General features: G+C 38.1%; 1 protein-coding gene across 1 annotated transcript in view; it reads left to right on the top strand.

The window, feature by feature from the left end:
- The first annotated feature begins 3,786 nt into the window (after positions 1–3,786).
- Positions 3,787–17,103, top strand: part of LOC133643133 (contactin-2-like) — a 54,150-nt gene continuing 40,833 nt past the window's right edge. Inside the window, exons 1-3 of the mRNA XM_062037542.1 lie at positions 3,787–3,998; positions 7,636–7,737; positions 15,914–16,055. Coding sequence (XP_061893526.1) covers positions 7,665–7,737; positions 15,914–16,055 — 215 coding nt within the window. The 5' untranslated portion in view covers positions 3,787–3,998; positions 7,636–7,664. The remainder of the gene's footprint in view (positions 3,999–7,635; positions 7,738–15,913; positions 16,056–17,103) is intronic.

Here is a 17,103-nt window from a genome sequence, read left to right as displayed (position 1 = left end):
TTCTGTTAAAATGTAATAATCACTTATTCTTCTGTTTTTTGATACTTTACATTAGTTTTGGATGATACCACAAATTTGGGTATCAATCCGATACCAAGTCGTTACAGGATCATACATTGGTCATATTCAAAGTCCTCATGTGTCCAGGGACATATTTCCAGAGTTTATAAACATAATATAAATTTAAAAAAAAAGAAAGATGATGTTGTGATGCCAAAAAATATCGATGTAATCATAGTAGTATCGACTAGATACACTCCTGTACTTGGTATCATTACAGTGGATGTTAAGTGTAGATCCACCTTTGGCGTTTGTTTACATTTTAGCTACGGTGTGTAGTGACCCGTCTCCGCTCGGGATGGTTCCTGCTGGCCCCACCATGGACTGGACTTTCGCTGATGTGTTGGACTTTCACAATATTATGTCAGACCCACTCGACATCCATTGCTTTCGGTCTCCCCTAGAGGGGGGGGTTACCCACATATGCGGTCCTCTCCAAGGTTTCTCATAGTCATTCACATTGATGTCCCACTGGGGTGAGTTTTCCTTGCCCGTATGTGGGCTCTGTACCGAGGATGTTGTTGTGGCTTGTACAGCCCTTTGAGACACTTGTGATTTAGGGCTATATAAATAAACATTGGTTGATTGATTGATTGATAGTGAAGCATGTTTAGCTATTCCTCGTCCTGCAGGGATGATACTTGTAAGAAACTTACTTTATTTGTCGCCATGGAGACAAGGATTAGTGATTTAGAAGTAGCTAAAACACTGCAAACTGCGGATGGACTTTAGTCGCTAGCTAGCTAGCCATGTCTTAAAGCACCTCTTCCTGAGGGCGTTTCAGTGTTATAACTTCACCTTTATCGTTAGTTTTTAAGCCAAAATGCGTCCATTCTCCCTTTTCTGCTTGTAAGTACTCCGTGTGTGTGCGTTGCCGAACATGCTCCTCTGCTCATAAACCAGCAATGACACGACATGACGACGACAAGGGTTCAGGGGGTGGGAGACCAGTACTTTTTAATACCGAATAGGATTCATTAGTATCGCGGTATACCGTACAACCCTACTTTGGATACATGACCTCACGTTCGGTGGGCATTTGTTTAGGACAAAAACAGACAAGACGGAAAATGTAGTTTTGAGTTATCTGTTAGTTATCTTTTGATCTGACTGAGTGGTTTTATTTTGATTTAGATTTTGTATGTGGACACAGAACTCTTGTACGATCTTGCACACAGTTTATATTTGTCTTTTTTCATGTTGGAGCGAATTCACAAAAAATAAGAGACGTCCACGAAGGTCAGAGCTTCCAAGGGGACAGCTTGACTCACCACCGGTCATCACCTTGTGCCGTCAAGTCACTGTGGACAGCACATGTGAGGTGTCCAAAGCCGAGTAAAGTTTTACACTATGTGGACGAAAATTGGTACTGCCTACCGTGATACACATTATGATTTTTAAAGAACATTTTGACAACTGACTGACCATCTGAAGCATATTGTGGATTTATGCAATGTCACTGATTTGACTGTTTCGGCATTAACAACATAATATACATGCTTTTTGGATTTCGTTGTCCATGTCAATCATCCATCCATCCATCCATCCATTTTCTACCGCTTATTCCCTTCGGGGTCGCGGGGGGTGCTGGAGCCTATCTCAGCTACAATCGGGCAGAAGGCGGGGTACACCCTGGACAAGTCGCCACCTCATCGCAGGGCCAACACAGATAGACAGACAACATTCACACACTAGGGCCAATTTAGTGTTGCCAATCAACCTATCCCCAGGTGCATGTCTTTGGAGGTGGGAGGAAGCCGGAGTACCCGGAGGGAACCCACGCAGTCACGGGGAGGACATGCAAACTCCACACATAAAGATCCCGAGCCCGGGATTGAAGTCACGACTACTCAGGACCTTCGTATTGTGAGGCAGACACACAAACCCCTCTGCCACCGTGCTGCCCCCATGTCAATCAATCAAAGTTTATTTACATAGCCCTTAATCACAAGTGTCTCAAAGGGCTGCACCGGTTTATTTTACTAAATGTATTAATTATTTCTATTTTGACACATGAAATGCATGTACTGCATGCAATTGCATATATTTTAAACTTTAATAGTATCTAATAATGCAACAAATCATTTGTTAGCTTTTTTCAAACATTGTTATTGTTGAAAAATACTCAAATATCTGCTTGACTGTTGATATAAAAGCAAGTTATGCATACAATTGTTTGCTAAAAAAAAATACAATGCATAGGCAATTGTGTAATAATATAGATTATTATTCATACATATTCAATTTTATAAGCAACCCTACAATGGCAGCCATAAAACAAAGGACATTAAAATACATTAAAAGAGCAGAGCTGATTTAACCAGCCACTTCTACACACAGCCACAAAAGTAAAACAACTAAAAACAAACAAATGAAAAAAACATACACTGTGGTGGCCTCTGCGGTGTTCCACGCCATCGTCTGCTGGGGTGGGAGGAGCATGGCCAGAGACAGGAGCAGACCCAACAAAGCAACCATCTCTTGGTTGCTTTGACCGAGGTGTTTGATACATGCTCATTCAGCCAAGACACTGTGGAGCTTGTCTGTCCCGGCGCTCAGCGCCAGCACCGGAGCCCTGTCTCTTCATCCGCATCTCCTCCAGTCTCTCCAAACGGACTGTGGTGTGGCAGAGACCCAGCAGCTGGTCTCCATGGCCAAAAGGCTCCCGGGAGGGCAGATCCAGAAGTACACAAAAAAGTCACGAAAGTGCCACCCTTTGTCACACAGTCCCAAAGGGTCCTGAACCAAAAGCCCAAAAACCCCACATGAAAACAAGGGGTGGAACAGGGGTTAGTGCATGTGCCTCACAATACGAAGGTCCTGAGCAGTCCTGGGTTCAATCCCGGGCTCGGGATCTTTCTGTGTGTTGTTTGCATGTTCTCCCCGTGACTGCGTGGGTTCCCTCCGGGTACTCCGGTTTCCTCCCACCTCCAAAGACATGCACCTGGGGATAGGTTAATTGGCAACACTAACTCGGCCCTAGTGTGTGAATGTGAGTGTGAATGTTGTCTGTCTATCTGTGTTGGCCCTGCGATGAGGTGGCGACTTGTCCAGGGTGTACCCCGCCTTCCGCCCGAATGCAGCTGAGATAGGCTCCAGCACCCCCCGCGACCCCAAAAGGGACAAGCGGTAGAAAATGGATGGATGGATATTGATTTAACTGAAATGTTGTCAATTGAGGGTTTTTGTTTATTTTGACATCTGATTTTTTTTTATAGTATATTTAAATAACTTGTAAAATATTAATAATATATTATTTCTTAATGTCTATATATGTACCTAAACTGTATTTGTATTGTTGATTGTGTCCTTTTATGCACAAACTTAGATTTACAAAACTAAATGTACTGAATATCACAGAACTCACTAGGCTGCAGTCAGCCCATAACGCTTAACGTGTTACACTATTGATAATAAAAAACAAAATAGTCGGTTCTAAACAGGCAATGATGCTAAGAAACTAACTTCCGTTTTTCCTTGTATATGGCGTTGTTTTGTTTTCTCCTGGTGTATGTCGTGTTGTGTGACGTCATTTATTTCCTATTTTGAATGTTCTTTGTATTTTTTTAAAATAATGTTGTTGTTCATATTATTAGCGAAAGTACATCATATTTGTGAGAGCAGGAATAAAGAGTTTCTATCATTACATTTATGAAAATAATAAACTTGGCTTTTATTTGTTAGACAACAAGCGGATGCTATTTACCGTATTGACGCGTGCTTGTTGGTGATGAACTGGAGCACACAGGACGTTAAGGAGGTTGTAGAAGACAAGAAGGTGACGCGAAAAACAAACCGTGGACACTAACTCATTTGTCTTCTTCTTAAAAACGTGTCTTGGTTCCGGAATTGAACAACGTTTGGACTCCTGCGCACATTTTGAGCGGATTCGCCTCTTCGTTGTTTTTGAAGGGAGGGACTGCCCTCATCCCATCAAGGTATGGACATTCATTTCAATTCATCATTTTCTAATGTTTACATCATTTGTAGCAGCATTTGTTATTAAAAATGATGTACAACAACATGACTGGGTTCATACCATGACTCACATATTTCCATAAGTAATACTAGTAATAATAATCATAATATTAATAAAATGGAGGTGTAGTCATTACTACCTTCATGCACTGTTCATTATTGCTTATATAAGTATAGAGACATGTGTATACTATGGATTATAGTTATAGTAGGGATATGTTTACTTAAAATTGCTACATAATTATTCAAATATACTGCAGGATATTGTGGTCATCACTCCAGAAATATTTATGTTTTTGCTATCAATCAGTCCAATTAAAATATATAGATTATATATTATATGGTAGAGACATGTTTTGTATATTATTGCTTATAAACACTATATATATATATTTATATAAGATTTGTTGGACACATATGTCAGTCATCCCAGTCAAGATAGTTTTTATTAATTATTTCCTGTGTATTTTTTGCATGACGTAAGACTGCTGCGATTAATCTATTAATTTATATTCAACATTATATTATATTCTGTTGCTTCAATTAATCGTTTAATGACTTTAATTAATAAAACGTTATAAAATCTCGAAACTTTGAATGTGCGAACATACTGTAGTTTCCGCACTGCCACTACAATAGAGTGTACATGAGAGCGGTGATGTGTGGGTGAACAATATTGAAAATGGAAAAATATATACTTTTTTTTTCATTATTTAATGTACACATGTTAGAGGTGTAATTTCAATGTTAATGATGTGCATTTATTAGGAAAAAATAATAAAGGTTATGGGAAGTAGAAATATTGTTGTTTATTTACAGTATTTTCCCCAAAATTCACATTGAGACTGTAAAGTGTGTTTTATTCGATTACTCGATTAATCAAACTAAGTGATCGATAGATTACCCGATGAATAAAATAAATGATAGCTGCCGCCAAAGTGTGGTGCAGACCAACTTTGTGTAAGACAATTTCACTCAGTTATTATGTAATTGGTCGTTTTACACGCAACAATGTTAATATTATAGTTATTTTAATTTTTGGAAAAGTTAAGCAAAATGGTATAAATCATTGATTGTGTATATTTTCAATTACAATTACAAGTTGTTGTATAATTGTAACACTATATAATCTTACTGTGGCAGCAGTTGTGTTTGTCTGTTTTTGATTTTTTTTTTTAAAACATGAAAATGTTGCCATTCATAAAATGTCAAACGCTCAATGTTATTGATTTGCAATTATCCATAGGATCATTTTCTTATGATAATGCTATGTTTTCAACACCACCTTTCAGAGGATATTTGATTCACACTACAGTTTCTTCCCTTTTAAATACTTCCAACATACAGTAACTATTTGTACCAGCTACACATAATAATGATAATAATAATTGATGGGATTTATATAGAGCCTCTCTAGACACTCAAAGCACTTTCTAGTGAGAGCGTTATTCATTGAGTCCACAGTCGCACATAAGTGGAGGTACTGTAAACTAAATTTGCAGACATACTTCAGCTGCCTTGGGGTAGAGTACACTGACAGAAGTGAAAGACAGAAGTATGCATGTTATATAATCCTTCTGAATGTACTGCAATTGTTCTTGACGATTTGAAATGGCGTGGATGTAAGGGTTGCATTTTATGGACAATATAACTGATATAAAATTGGCTGACGATGGCGTTTTTAATACTCTCATCATATTGTGATGATGCATTTTAATGACGCTACAAACAAAGGTGTGAGGTACCATTATCACTGGAGGAGGGTGACTACTGTAGCTAAACATGCTACACTACACACCATAGGGCAGTGGTTCTTAACCTGGGTTCGATCGAACCCTAGGGGTTCGGTGAGTCGGCCTCAGGGGTTCGGCGGACCCTCCACCGCGGATGTCGAGACACACCTGACTCATTGTGTTAATAAAAACTTCTCCATATCGGCGTATTATGGATACGGCAACAGCAGAAGTCACACTGATTTGCAGGTGTGTAAATTGTTGTGAGTTCATGCACTGTGTTGTTTTTGTTCTTTGAACAAGGTGATGTTCATGCATGGTTCATTTTGTGCACCGGTAAAAAAAAACATAACTTTGTCTTGAATTTGAAAAAAAAAAAGATGTATATTTTTTACTGAAGAAGGGTTCGGTGAATGCGAATATTAAACTGGTGGGGTTCGGTACCTCCAACAAGGTTAAGAACCACTGCCATAGGGGGATACAATGAGCCATGCTAACTGCTAAATTAGAGCTCTTGAATGTAAACAGGGATAGGCGGATTGATACAAATATCGACAGTAATGATACCAAGTATAGTATCAGTATACGGTTGATACTACAGCGATAAGATTGATAATTTTTATTCTCACAAAAACGTTTATTTGGTTGTTTTTTTACTATTGTTTACTGCACACTAAAAAAATGCTGGGTTGTTTTGATAACCCATTTTATGAGTTGCGAGTGTTGGGTTAAATTTTAGAGTTAATTTTATGAAGAGCAACCCATTTTTTGGGTTATAAGGATATTATTTTAACAACATTTCTGGGATTTCAAAATTATGAAACATTTTTGGGTTGTTTTTCAATGAGTAACGCATTTTTGGGTAAAAGGCTTTTTTTTTTATTAAAAAGGTACTTTTTTCTTGAAGGGAATTTTATTAAGGATTAATCTCATTAACATTATTTACAATCACACATCTTATGTACATGAAAATATTTGAGCATGCTGTATAGAACTACTACTGTCATGATCCGCTGCCCAGATCATGTTTGTTTAGATTTTGACTCCCTCAGTTCCTGTTTTGAGCACCCCTAGGTTTGTGTTTTAGTTGCCATGACTGCAGATTGTTTTCACCTACCTCTGATTAGTGTTCGGGACGCTCACCTGCTCCTGGGCACTAATCAGAGTGCTACTTATTCCCTGCTTTTCGCCACACTCAGTTTTACTTTCTCATTTGCTTCCACGCAACAGTTACGACGGCTACTAATTTGATTCCTGAGCTAAGCATCGCCTTTTTGTTTGCCTGTTTACATGCTAAGCTTTTCTTGTTCGCTATTCCGTTAGCTTCCCGTGCTATCGGCACACTGGTGCTCTTTTGTTTGTATTGCATGATTTATGGACAATAAATCATTTCCTTACCTGCACCTTGCCTCCAGAGTCCCGTCTGCATCCTGTAAAATGCGACCTCGACTATGACCATACACGGCAATTCTTGTAAAAAAAAATGTCCCTCATAACTTGATATTGAGTATATTTTAATGGAATAAAAATAATTTTGATCAGTAGTTGGGAAGGAGTAGGACAAACCAAAAGTAAAATGTATAATTTTTAACCAACTATTGGGTCAAGGAGCGCTAAATTGCGCAACCTAATAGTTGGGTCTGGAATAACCCAACATTGTAGTGAGCATAACTCAGCTTTTGTGTGAAATAATTTTGTTTCGATTTTATTATTATTTTCAAACTAAGGAAATAAGTTCCACATGAATAATTAATAAAATCAAACATGCCCTGATTGATTCTGGTCTTGTTTAATTTTCTCCATACGTACTGTATCGGTTTTTCTTTTCAACTAATCTGTGTTTTTTTTATTGTTTGCTACAAAGGGGACACATCTTGTCAGGTTTGAGCTTTCATGAGGAGGACTGACAAGATGGAGAGTTTGCTACCATTATTGGTCCTCAGCTGGATTTCTCTCAAGGCTCAAGGCAAGTTTCAGTCTTTCCCCCCCAGTTTGGTAATCTATTTGCTGCTATAGGGGGGAATCAGGGTGGTGGGGTGTGGAAGTTTAAGTATGATGTCATTGTATATTTTGTCTTATTGGCTCACATTGGTGAGCCATTGGTTCACATTTGAACAATACCCAGTAGCTGGGTATCGATATCGCTCCTCAAATGTACCAATTTCATTACTTTTGTGTGTGTATAGTAAATAGTAATTGTTTTTGATCATAAAATCAAACATTTTTTCGGGATATTTAAAAATGAGCTAATTATGATAACTGTTGTTGAGTTGTTATATCTTGTTTAATTATGACATTTCTGAGTACCATTTGCAGGTATGACACTAAGGGCCATATGTACTAAATGTTTGCGTTAGGGCTGGGCAATATGGCCGAAAACTATATCATGTTATACGTTTTTTTTATTGATCGATAATTATTGATACATTTTATGACTTATTTAAGCCTGCCAATAAGTACAGTAAAACATTTTTCAACTTACCATGGATGCTATTTATCAGTAGAGAGAGTGTCTGGTAGGCAGGTAGGATGACCACGGCTAAGGTAATAAAATAATTAAAGTAGATTTGAAGGTAGTTGCAGATTTGAGACACTAGATCAGGGGTGTCAAACTCATTTTAGCTCAGGGGCCGCATGGAGGAAAATCTGTGCACACGCGGGCCGGACTATTAAAATAATGGCATTATAACTAAAAAATAAAGACAACTTCAGATTGTTTTCTTTGTCTTACTTTGGCCAAAAATAGAACAAACACATTCTGAAAATATTACAATTAAAATATAGAAAAAAATACAGGCAGCGGTAAAATTTAGATCCATGAAGGAAAAAAAAAGTGAATGAATGTTTATAACTGAATAAATGTACATATGCATAAAAATGTGTTTTCTTTTGTATTTTCTTTTGTATTATTTTTTTTAATGAATCAAGTAACATTTATGACAACCTTTTTCCAAAACACAATATATATAGAATGTGAGATATAACAGGATAATGCATACATTAATCATTTGTTTTCAAAACGGTTACAAAAAGTGGGACCCCATTTTTATAACTTGATGGGGTCCCTGGGACCCCTTTTTGAAAATTCCTAGCGCCAACACTGATGGAGTATTGGTGCGTGCAAAACAGCAGCAGGCGGCTGTGGCCTGCGGGCCGGTTCTAATACTAATCAAATATCATCCCGGGAGCCTTAGGTCATTCAGATCTGGCCCGCGGGCCTTGACTTGGACACCCCCGCACTAGATGGCAGTAGTGTATAAGCTATTGAATGCTGCACAGACTAGTTTGGGAAGCTAAAGACAAGTTTCTGTTATTGTGTTGATATATCAAGATATTAAAGTTTCTCTTCTCACTACCTGCAGAGAATCCACAGCGAGACAGAAAGACAGCACAACCACACTAGTGTGATGAGAGTAGCGTATGTGGGTTTGTGCTTCTTTAAGAACGGTAGTGTGTTGGGTAAGTGATGTCAGTGAGTGAGTGGAAGAGTGAGGAGGGCAAGCGGTAGCGTGCAGCAACAGTAGAGTGGGCAATTTGTCTGGTTGTGCCCTGCAGAAATAAACCATGAATCGACGTCCTCGTCATTTCGTCCCGAAAGCGGAGCTTAGCAGACCCATTGTCGGGTACAGTGAAGGGTGTTACCCTCGACGAAAATATCGGCCCAGGAGAGAACGTCTCTCTGCGCTCCTCGACTACGGTCTGGGAGCCGTATAGCAGGAAATGTGTAACACTCGGTAGTTGATACTGTTACATGATTGCCATTTAGCATGTCACTCCTATTGCTCAGTTACACTTCCTGTTTCCTGTTTGCTCGGTTTACCAAAGCATGAGTGACCTCATGAAACAAATTTTGCTTCTGGTTTCTTCCGACCAAAAAATATAAATATATATTGAATATTTTTACGAATGCATTTTATATTGATATCGATTGTATGTCTATCGCGATATATATTGATATCGTTTTATCGGCCCAGCGTGTAGTAAAACATGTGCAAACTTGATACCGGATATGACGTCACTCGCAACCCAGGTACCGAAACATGGCACCGTTGAATTTTATGTGAATTGTTGCATGGTAGGTCCAGGATTCGGTCAGTGTCAAAGTACCAGATTTGTTACCCGTTCCTATACAGTAAATGATAAATAAATGATAAATGGGTTATACTTGTATAGCGCTTTTCTACCTTCAAGGTACTCAAAGCACTTTGACAGTATTTCCACATTCACCCATTCACACACACATTCACACACTGATGGCGGGAGCTGCCATGCAAGGCGCTACCAGCACCCATCAGGAGCAAGGGTGAAGTGTCTTGCCCAAGGACACAACAGACGTGACTAGGATGGTAGAAGGTGGGGATTGAACCCCAGTAACCAGCAACACTCCGATTGCTGGCACAGCCACTCTACCAACTTCGCCACGCCGTCCCCGCCGTACTGCATAACAGCGATGGATCAACTTTTTTTGACGAAAATCTCCGATAAAAGTGACCTCTCTACCGTCTTTGTTTCTGCTTAGCGTATATTCCATCTTACTAAAGCAGTTTGAGTAACAATCTACATTTGATGTTTTCAATGCACTTAACGTTAATTCAAACACGGACTTGAAGCGTCTCCTCCCTCCAAGCAGCAATGCGCGCTCAGCGTTCGTTCCAACGATGTCGTCTCACGCCGATTGAAGGTAAAGTTGTCTTGTCTTGTCCGGAGAAAGACTTATATAATATAACCTTTATTTAACCAGATAAGAAAACCCATTGAGATCAAGATCTCTTTCACAAGGATGACCTGGCCAAGAGGTCAACAGCACATGTCACAGAGCAGTTTCAAAAATAATACATTTTCTTTCTTTCTTTCTTTTAGTTTATTTCGAACATGAACACATTTACATCATAATACATCACACAATTTCATATCATTTCATTTACATCATGCCCGAAAAGGAGTAGGAAGAAGCAAAGCTTATTTAATCCTACCCCTTTCCCACTTCAGAGCATTTACAATTATATAAAATCATTTACTGACCTTTTTATATAATAAAATAACATCTATGAATTAGTATATACAACAGTTTGTAATATGTAATTAATTAATTCAGTCATTATTAACATACTGAGATGAAGAATATTTTCAATAAGGTTGGAAGTTTTTCTCATAATTCTTCTTCTTTGTACTTTGTAAGGACTATTAATTTAAACAACCTCTTAAACTGGATCATGTCAGTACAATTTTTAACTTTTTTACTTAATCCATTCCATAATTTAATTCCACATACTGTTATGCTAAAAGTTTTAAGTGTTGTACGTGCATATAAATGTTTTAAATTATTTTTTCCTCTAAGGTTATATTTCTCCTCTTTAGTTGAGAAGAAATGTTGTACATTCTTTGGTAGCAGGTTATAGTTTGCTTTGTACATCATTTTAGCTGTTTGCAATTTTACCAAATCACCAAACTTTAATATTTTTGACTTAATAAATAAAGGGTTTGTATGTTCTCTATATCCAACATTATGTATTATTCTAACTGATCTTTTTTGTAACATGGTTAACGAATGTAGCGCACATTTGTAGTTATTTCCCCATATTTCTGCACAATAAGTCAGATATGGTAACACTAGTGAGCAGTAGAGAATATGAAGTGATTTTTGGCCCAGGACGTGTTTTGTTTTATTCATTATTGAAATGTTTTTTGCTACCTTATGTTGTATGTTTTGTATATGAGATTTCCAGTTCATTTTATCATCTATTAATACTCCCAAAAATCTGGTTTCTTTTACCCTTTCGATGTCTACTCCGTCTATTTGTATTTGCGTATGATGCTCTTTCCTACTATTACCAAATAGCATTATTTTAGTTTTACTGAGGTTCAAAGATAGTCTGTTTTTGTCAAACCATCTTTTTAATTTGTTCATTTCTTCTGTTATTATCTTCTGTGTGTTCTCTCCTGAACAGAAAGCAGTTGTATCATCTGCAAATAAAACTAACTTTAAGTCCTTTGTAACTTTACAAATGTTGTTTATATAAAGATTAAACAATTTTGGTCCCAGTATTGATCCCTGCGGCACACCACAGGATATATCTAGCCGTGTTGACATATTTTCACCCATCTTCACATATTGCTTCCTGTTGGTTAAATAGCTTCTTACCCAGTTCAATACCAAACCTCTGATGCCATATCGTTCTAATTTTTGTATTAAAATATCATGATTAATTGTATCAAATGCTTTTGTTAAGTCCATGAATACTGCTGCCGCACATTCTTTACCATCTATTGCATTGGTAATTTCCTCTGTTATTTTAATTAATGGTATTGATGTTGAGATATTTGCTCTAAATCCATATTGGTTCTCCACGAGCGTCCCACTTTTGTTAATAAATAAATCTAATCGACTATTGAATAATTTTTCCATGATTACGACATTAAGACATACATTTTAAAATACATAAGAGAACCGTAAAACAACAGAGATTTACATCTTGCCATGGCTTTGGATCAGAGATATCCATAAGGTCTTCCTTTCTTTGTGCAGTTCTGCAAGCTATTTTAGAACCTATGGCTCAACAGTAATTGGACGCCATTGCACGTTTCCCCAAACTACGGAACAGGCCGAGGGTCAAAAATGTTAATTGCGTATTAGAAAACGATCGCCGTTAAAGGAACTTATAGTTAACGCGTTAACTTTGACAGATATATATATATATATATATATATATATATATATATATATATATATATATATATATATATATATATATATATATATATATATATATATATATATATATATATATATATATATATATATATATATATATATATATATACATATATGTGTATATATATATATATATATATATATATATATATATATATATATATATATATATATATATATATATATATATATATATATATATATATATATATATATATATATATCACCTTTACTTGGTGATTTGAAAAGTAGCTCACCTGCTGAAAAAGTGTGGGCACCCCCTGGTCTACATCAATTCAAGTACGTTTTAAAGCAGCGCACTTGAACAGATGTGAACACACACAGAGAGAGACAGACAGGCACCAATGTATGTATTAAACATACAAAATAATAAATAGGCAACATTTTAAGAATTAATGAATTATAGAATTCTTCGCATTGACTCTATTAGAGTTCTTTAACTGCCAAGAGTTAATCCATAGTCAATATACCAGTGTGCAGCTTTTTAAACATCACAAAATGCTTTTCTTTTTGAGGAAGTTTGATTTTGTAACCGCTGAAAGAGCAGCACAGTTACAATATAAATAAATATTTATGAAATAATTAGTCATCTTTGTTGTTTGTATGCACATGCCCAAAATAACTTAAGCTACATTTAGAAGTCAATAGAAAAATTAGAGCGAATAAATATGTGTACTAGTCAACTAATCGTTAAGATCATCGTTGACTAATCGACTATCAAAATAATCGCTAGTTGCAGCCCTATTACGTATAAGCCGTAAGAGGGTGAGATGTTCTGTGTAAAATACATTGGAAAGTTGTCTATGAATGTTCTTCCTTCATTCAAGTCATTGTCATCTCAGGGCATTCAGTCGATCGCAGCTGGACTGTTTGGTTTGTCTTAGAAGATGTTTTGCATCTCATCCGAGTAGGCTTCATCAGTTCATGCTCATAGACTTAGATTGGTGTCAGATCTAGTCTAGCGGCTGGTACCAAAACCCCAAATGTTTATACTCGAAAAACCAGCAGGGTGTGCCTGGGCAAGGATAGTTTTGCCCTATCGTAGTGAGAAAAACCACTGATTTGATGCAATCGAGCAACCCTACTGTCAAAGCCAACGACAGTCGTTGATGTGTAATTTTCTCTCGTTAGCATTGAGGTATTGTGTGGCAGAAGGATCGCTGTGGATCGACTACTACCAGTCCAAAATAGTCTGAATCCCTCGCATAAGCATTCCATTGAGTTTTAAACAAAGGCAGGCAAAAATGGCATACTGGTCACCTTGTTTCTAACTTTCTAACTCCTGTTATTGGTTGGAGGTTAAATTGCAGAGTCTTTTAAGAATGGTAAAAAGGACAATGTTGTATGTGGGAAACAGGTGGTGTCGCAGACCACCTCCTCTGTTCTTCTGAGTTTTTCAGATGGACCTGATACATATGGAATGATAATATTTTTGTGTTCCAGTGGGTGGTGTGAGTCACAAAGTTGGTATTGATCGGTAAGTCTGGGTTTTTGGTAAAACCCGGTATGGAGGCCCCTGTTTTCTCCAGTGTGGACATCACAGTCCAAAGAAGGCAACTTACTGTCTTTGACAGTCTCACGTGTGAACTTGATGTTTTTGTACACTGGGTTAATGTGCTCGGTGAAAGCTTGCACTTCTTGGTTACTGATTTTCACCCATGTGTCGTCCACATATCTGTACCATATTTGGTGCTGTTCCCTTAAGAGCTCAGAGCTCTCTTTTCCATGTCCTCTATGTAAAGGTTTGCTACCATTGGGTGATCCCATGATGGTTGTGCCATGGTACATGCCATTGTCGGTAAAACGTTCCCATGAATTGAAAGTATTTAGTGTTAAGGCAACATTCCAGCATAAGTAAAATATGTTCTGGGTTTAGTGTGGACTTATCCTGCATGGTGTGATCCCCTAGTAGAAGTTGCCTCACTGTCTTGAAAAACCATCCCTGAACAGAGAGGAGGTGGTCTGCGACACCACCTGTCTCTCGCATACAACACTGTCCTTTCAACCATTCCTAAAAGACTTTGCAATTTAGCCTCCAACAAATAACAGGAGTTAGAAACATTCTGGTCACAGTCCAGTTGTGATCGACAGAATGCCCTGAGATTGGAAAGTTGGCGCCCTCCAGGCATCTTCGTAAATGTTGCAAACAGCCCTTTTAAGTCTCCTAGTTGTCAATTTACACAGAGTGTGGTTTTGGCAGGGATATATTTTCTGTCATTTCAAGTGCATCCATCTCTGTCCTGTTAAAGACTCGCAGCACTCCCATGCTGCTAGATGGGGCCGTCTGAGCACTGCAGTGCAGCTGAGCTTAGCAGAAAGGAGCACTGGTTATTGCTACTAACTTACTCTCTACTTACAACTATTTTTGAATTTATATGTACAGTGTATATGTTCCACTTGTCCAGGGTGTACCCCGCCTTCCGCCCGAGTGAAGCTGGGATTATTATTATTATTTGAAACTCGATTTTGCATGTCACTATAAAGTTATATAAGCCTTGCTTGTTCAATATTCAATGCAAAAGTTGTTTGGGTCCCTATTAAAAGATTAAGTTGTTCAATCTTGGCCCGCCGCTTTGTTCAGTTTTAAATTTTGGCCCACTCTTTATTTGAGTTTGACACCCCTGCCCTACACAATCTCATACATTCAGCACCATGGATAGAGAAAACAGTATTGTCCTTTTATGAGCACTTTTTCCTCGTTTCCTTTGCAGAGAAGGCTGAGATTATGGCCCTTAAATCCAAATCTTGAAGGATGCTGTGGACATTAGTGTTAGGTTCCTCACTCTGTCTTGCTGCATGCTTGATTGGAGTCTATTTTACCACCAAGCCCAGTATAGAGAAAGCCCGCTATCCGCTTGCATCGGTCACTGGCACAGTCAGGTACAGCACAAGCACATAGTTATGTCTGTGTTGGGAAATACTGTATGAAGTTTTCTTTATCTTAAAAACTCAAATAACTCCACTACAGATGTGCTGTTCAACATTCCTTCCTGTACAAATGATCTTCTACAAAATCCTCCCCCAAGTCGCTGCTATATTTCCTCTGCAGGTTTATATGCTACTGAGCAGATCTTGGGGGGAATCGAATCCAATCCATATAAAAACCTAAAGTACTCACACCCTGGAAACGTTGGAAAATGACAATCCACATGTTGCACATTATTCCAGTTTATTAGGTTTTTTGCACAGTACCCTAGCCTCTTTTCTAGTGCTCTTATTCTGGTGCTCATTATCAGCCGTGTTTAATAATGACTGCTGGATGCAGGATGGATGGTTGTTTTGTTTATGTTGCCATCTATCATGGATCAGAGCTGACTGGGATTATTCTCAGACTGCTGAACAGTATTCTGGGCACTTTTTGTGTGGTGTGACTTGTCAGCGTTTCTGAGAGGGAGTGCATTTCTTTCAGGTGGGGATGTGTGTGTGTCGGGCCATGACAGTGGACCAGTGTTTGAAGAGCAGCCAAACAGTGTCATTTATCCAGAAGGTCTGAGTGAAGGGAAGCTGGTTCTCAACTGTCAGGCCAGGGCCAGTCCAGCTGCCTCCTACAGGTAAGTAACACAATCCATTAAAGTTAATCTCATCACTTCCTGAGTTCCCACAGGAAGAGTACAGTATACTTACTTGACTGACTTCTTCCTGTAATAATTGTAACTGCACCTAAAGATAAATAGTTCAGAGAAGAGTTTCATGAAATTGAGGGACAAGCATTAGAAGATGGATGAATGGATCTGTCTGTCTATCATCCTTTTTCTGTATGGTTTGTCCTCGTGAGAGATGGGGCATTTTACCCTATACAATTACCATAACATGTTTTTAAATGCATGTTTTTTATCATACAATTACTTAAATATGCATGTTTTATCTTTTAATTACCATAACGTAAGGTATGTTTATATTATAGTTTCCATAAAGTGCATGGTTTTATTATACAAATACTATAACATGTTTTTTTAATTATACAATTACTATAACATGCATGTTTTTATTACAATATACAATTACTAGCTGTGTGAATCTTTGTGCACCTAACAGTTTGATCCGATACATGGGGTGACGATTAAATTTATAATCAATTCTCGATTCAAACCGATTTTTGCAATGTATTATTTCAATCAATCAATCAAAGTTTATTTATATCGCCCTTAATCATAAGTGTCTCAAAGGGCTGCACAAGCCACAACAACATCCTCGGCTCAGATCCGACATCAGGGCAAGAAAAAATTCAACCCAATGGGATACAATGAGAAACCTTGGAGGAGACCACAGATGTGAGAAACCCCCCCCTGGCCGAACGGTGCAATAGATGTTGAGTGGATCTAGTTAATAGTGTGAGAGTCCAGTCCTTAGTAGGGCCAGCAGGGAATCATCTTGAGTGGAGACAAGTCAGCAGCGCAGAGAGACGTCCCCAACTGATGCACAGATGAGTGGTCCACCCGGGTCCCGACTTTGAACAGCAAGCGTCTCATCTGTGGTCACCTGATAACCTCGCCACGCAGGAGAGGGGCGCAGAGCAGAAAAGAGACGGCAGATCAACTGGTCTAAAAGGGGGGTCTATTTAAAGGCTAGAGTCTACAAATGAGTTTTAAGATGGGACTT

The sequence above is a fragment of the Entelurus aequoreus genome, linkage group LG26, assembly GCF_033978785.1.
Source record: "Entelurus aequoreus isolate RoL-2023_Sb linkage group LG26, RoL_Eaeq_v1.1, whole genome shotgun sequence".
Taxonomy (NCBI): Eukaryota; Metazoa; Chordata; class Actinopteri; order Syngnathiformes; family Syngnathidae; genus Entelurus; species Entelurus aequoreus.
Note: the sequence above shows the minus strand (reverse complement) of the source record. Positions and strands in the feature narration are given on the sequence as shown.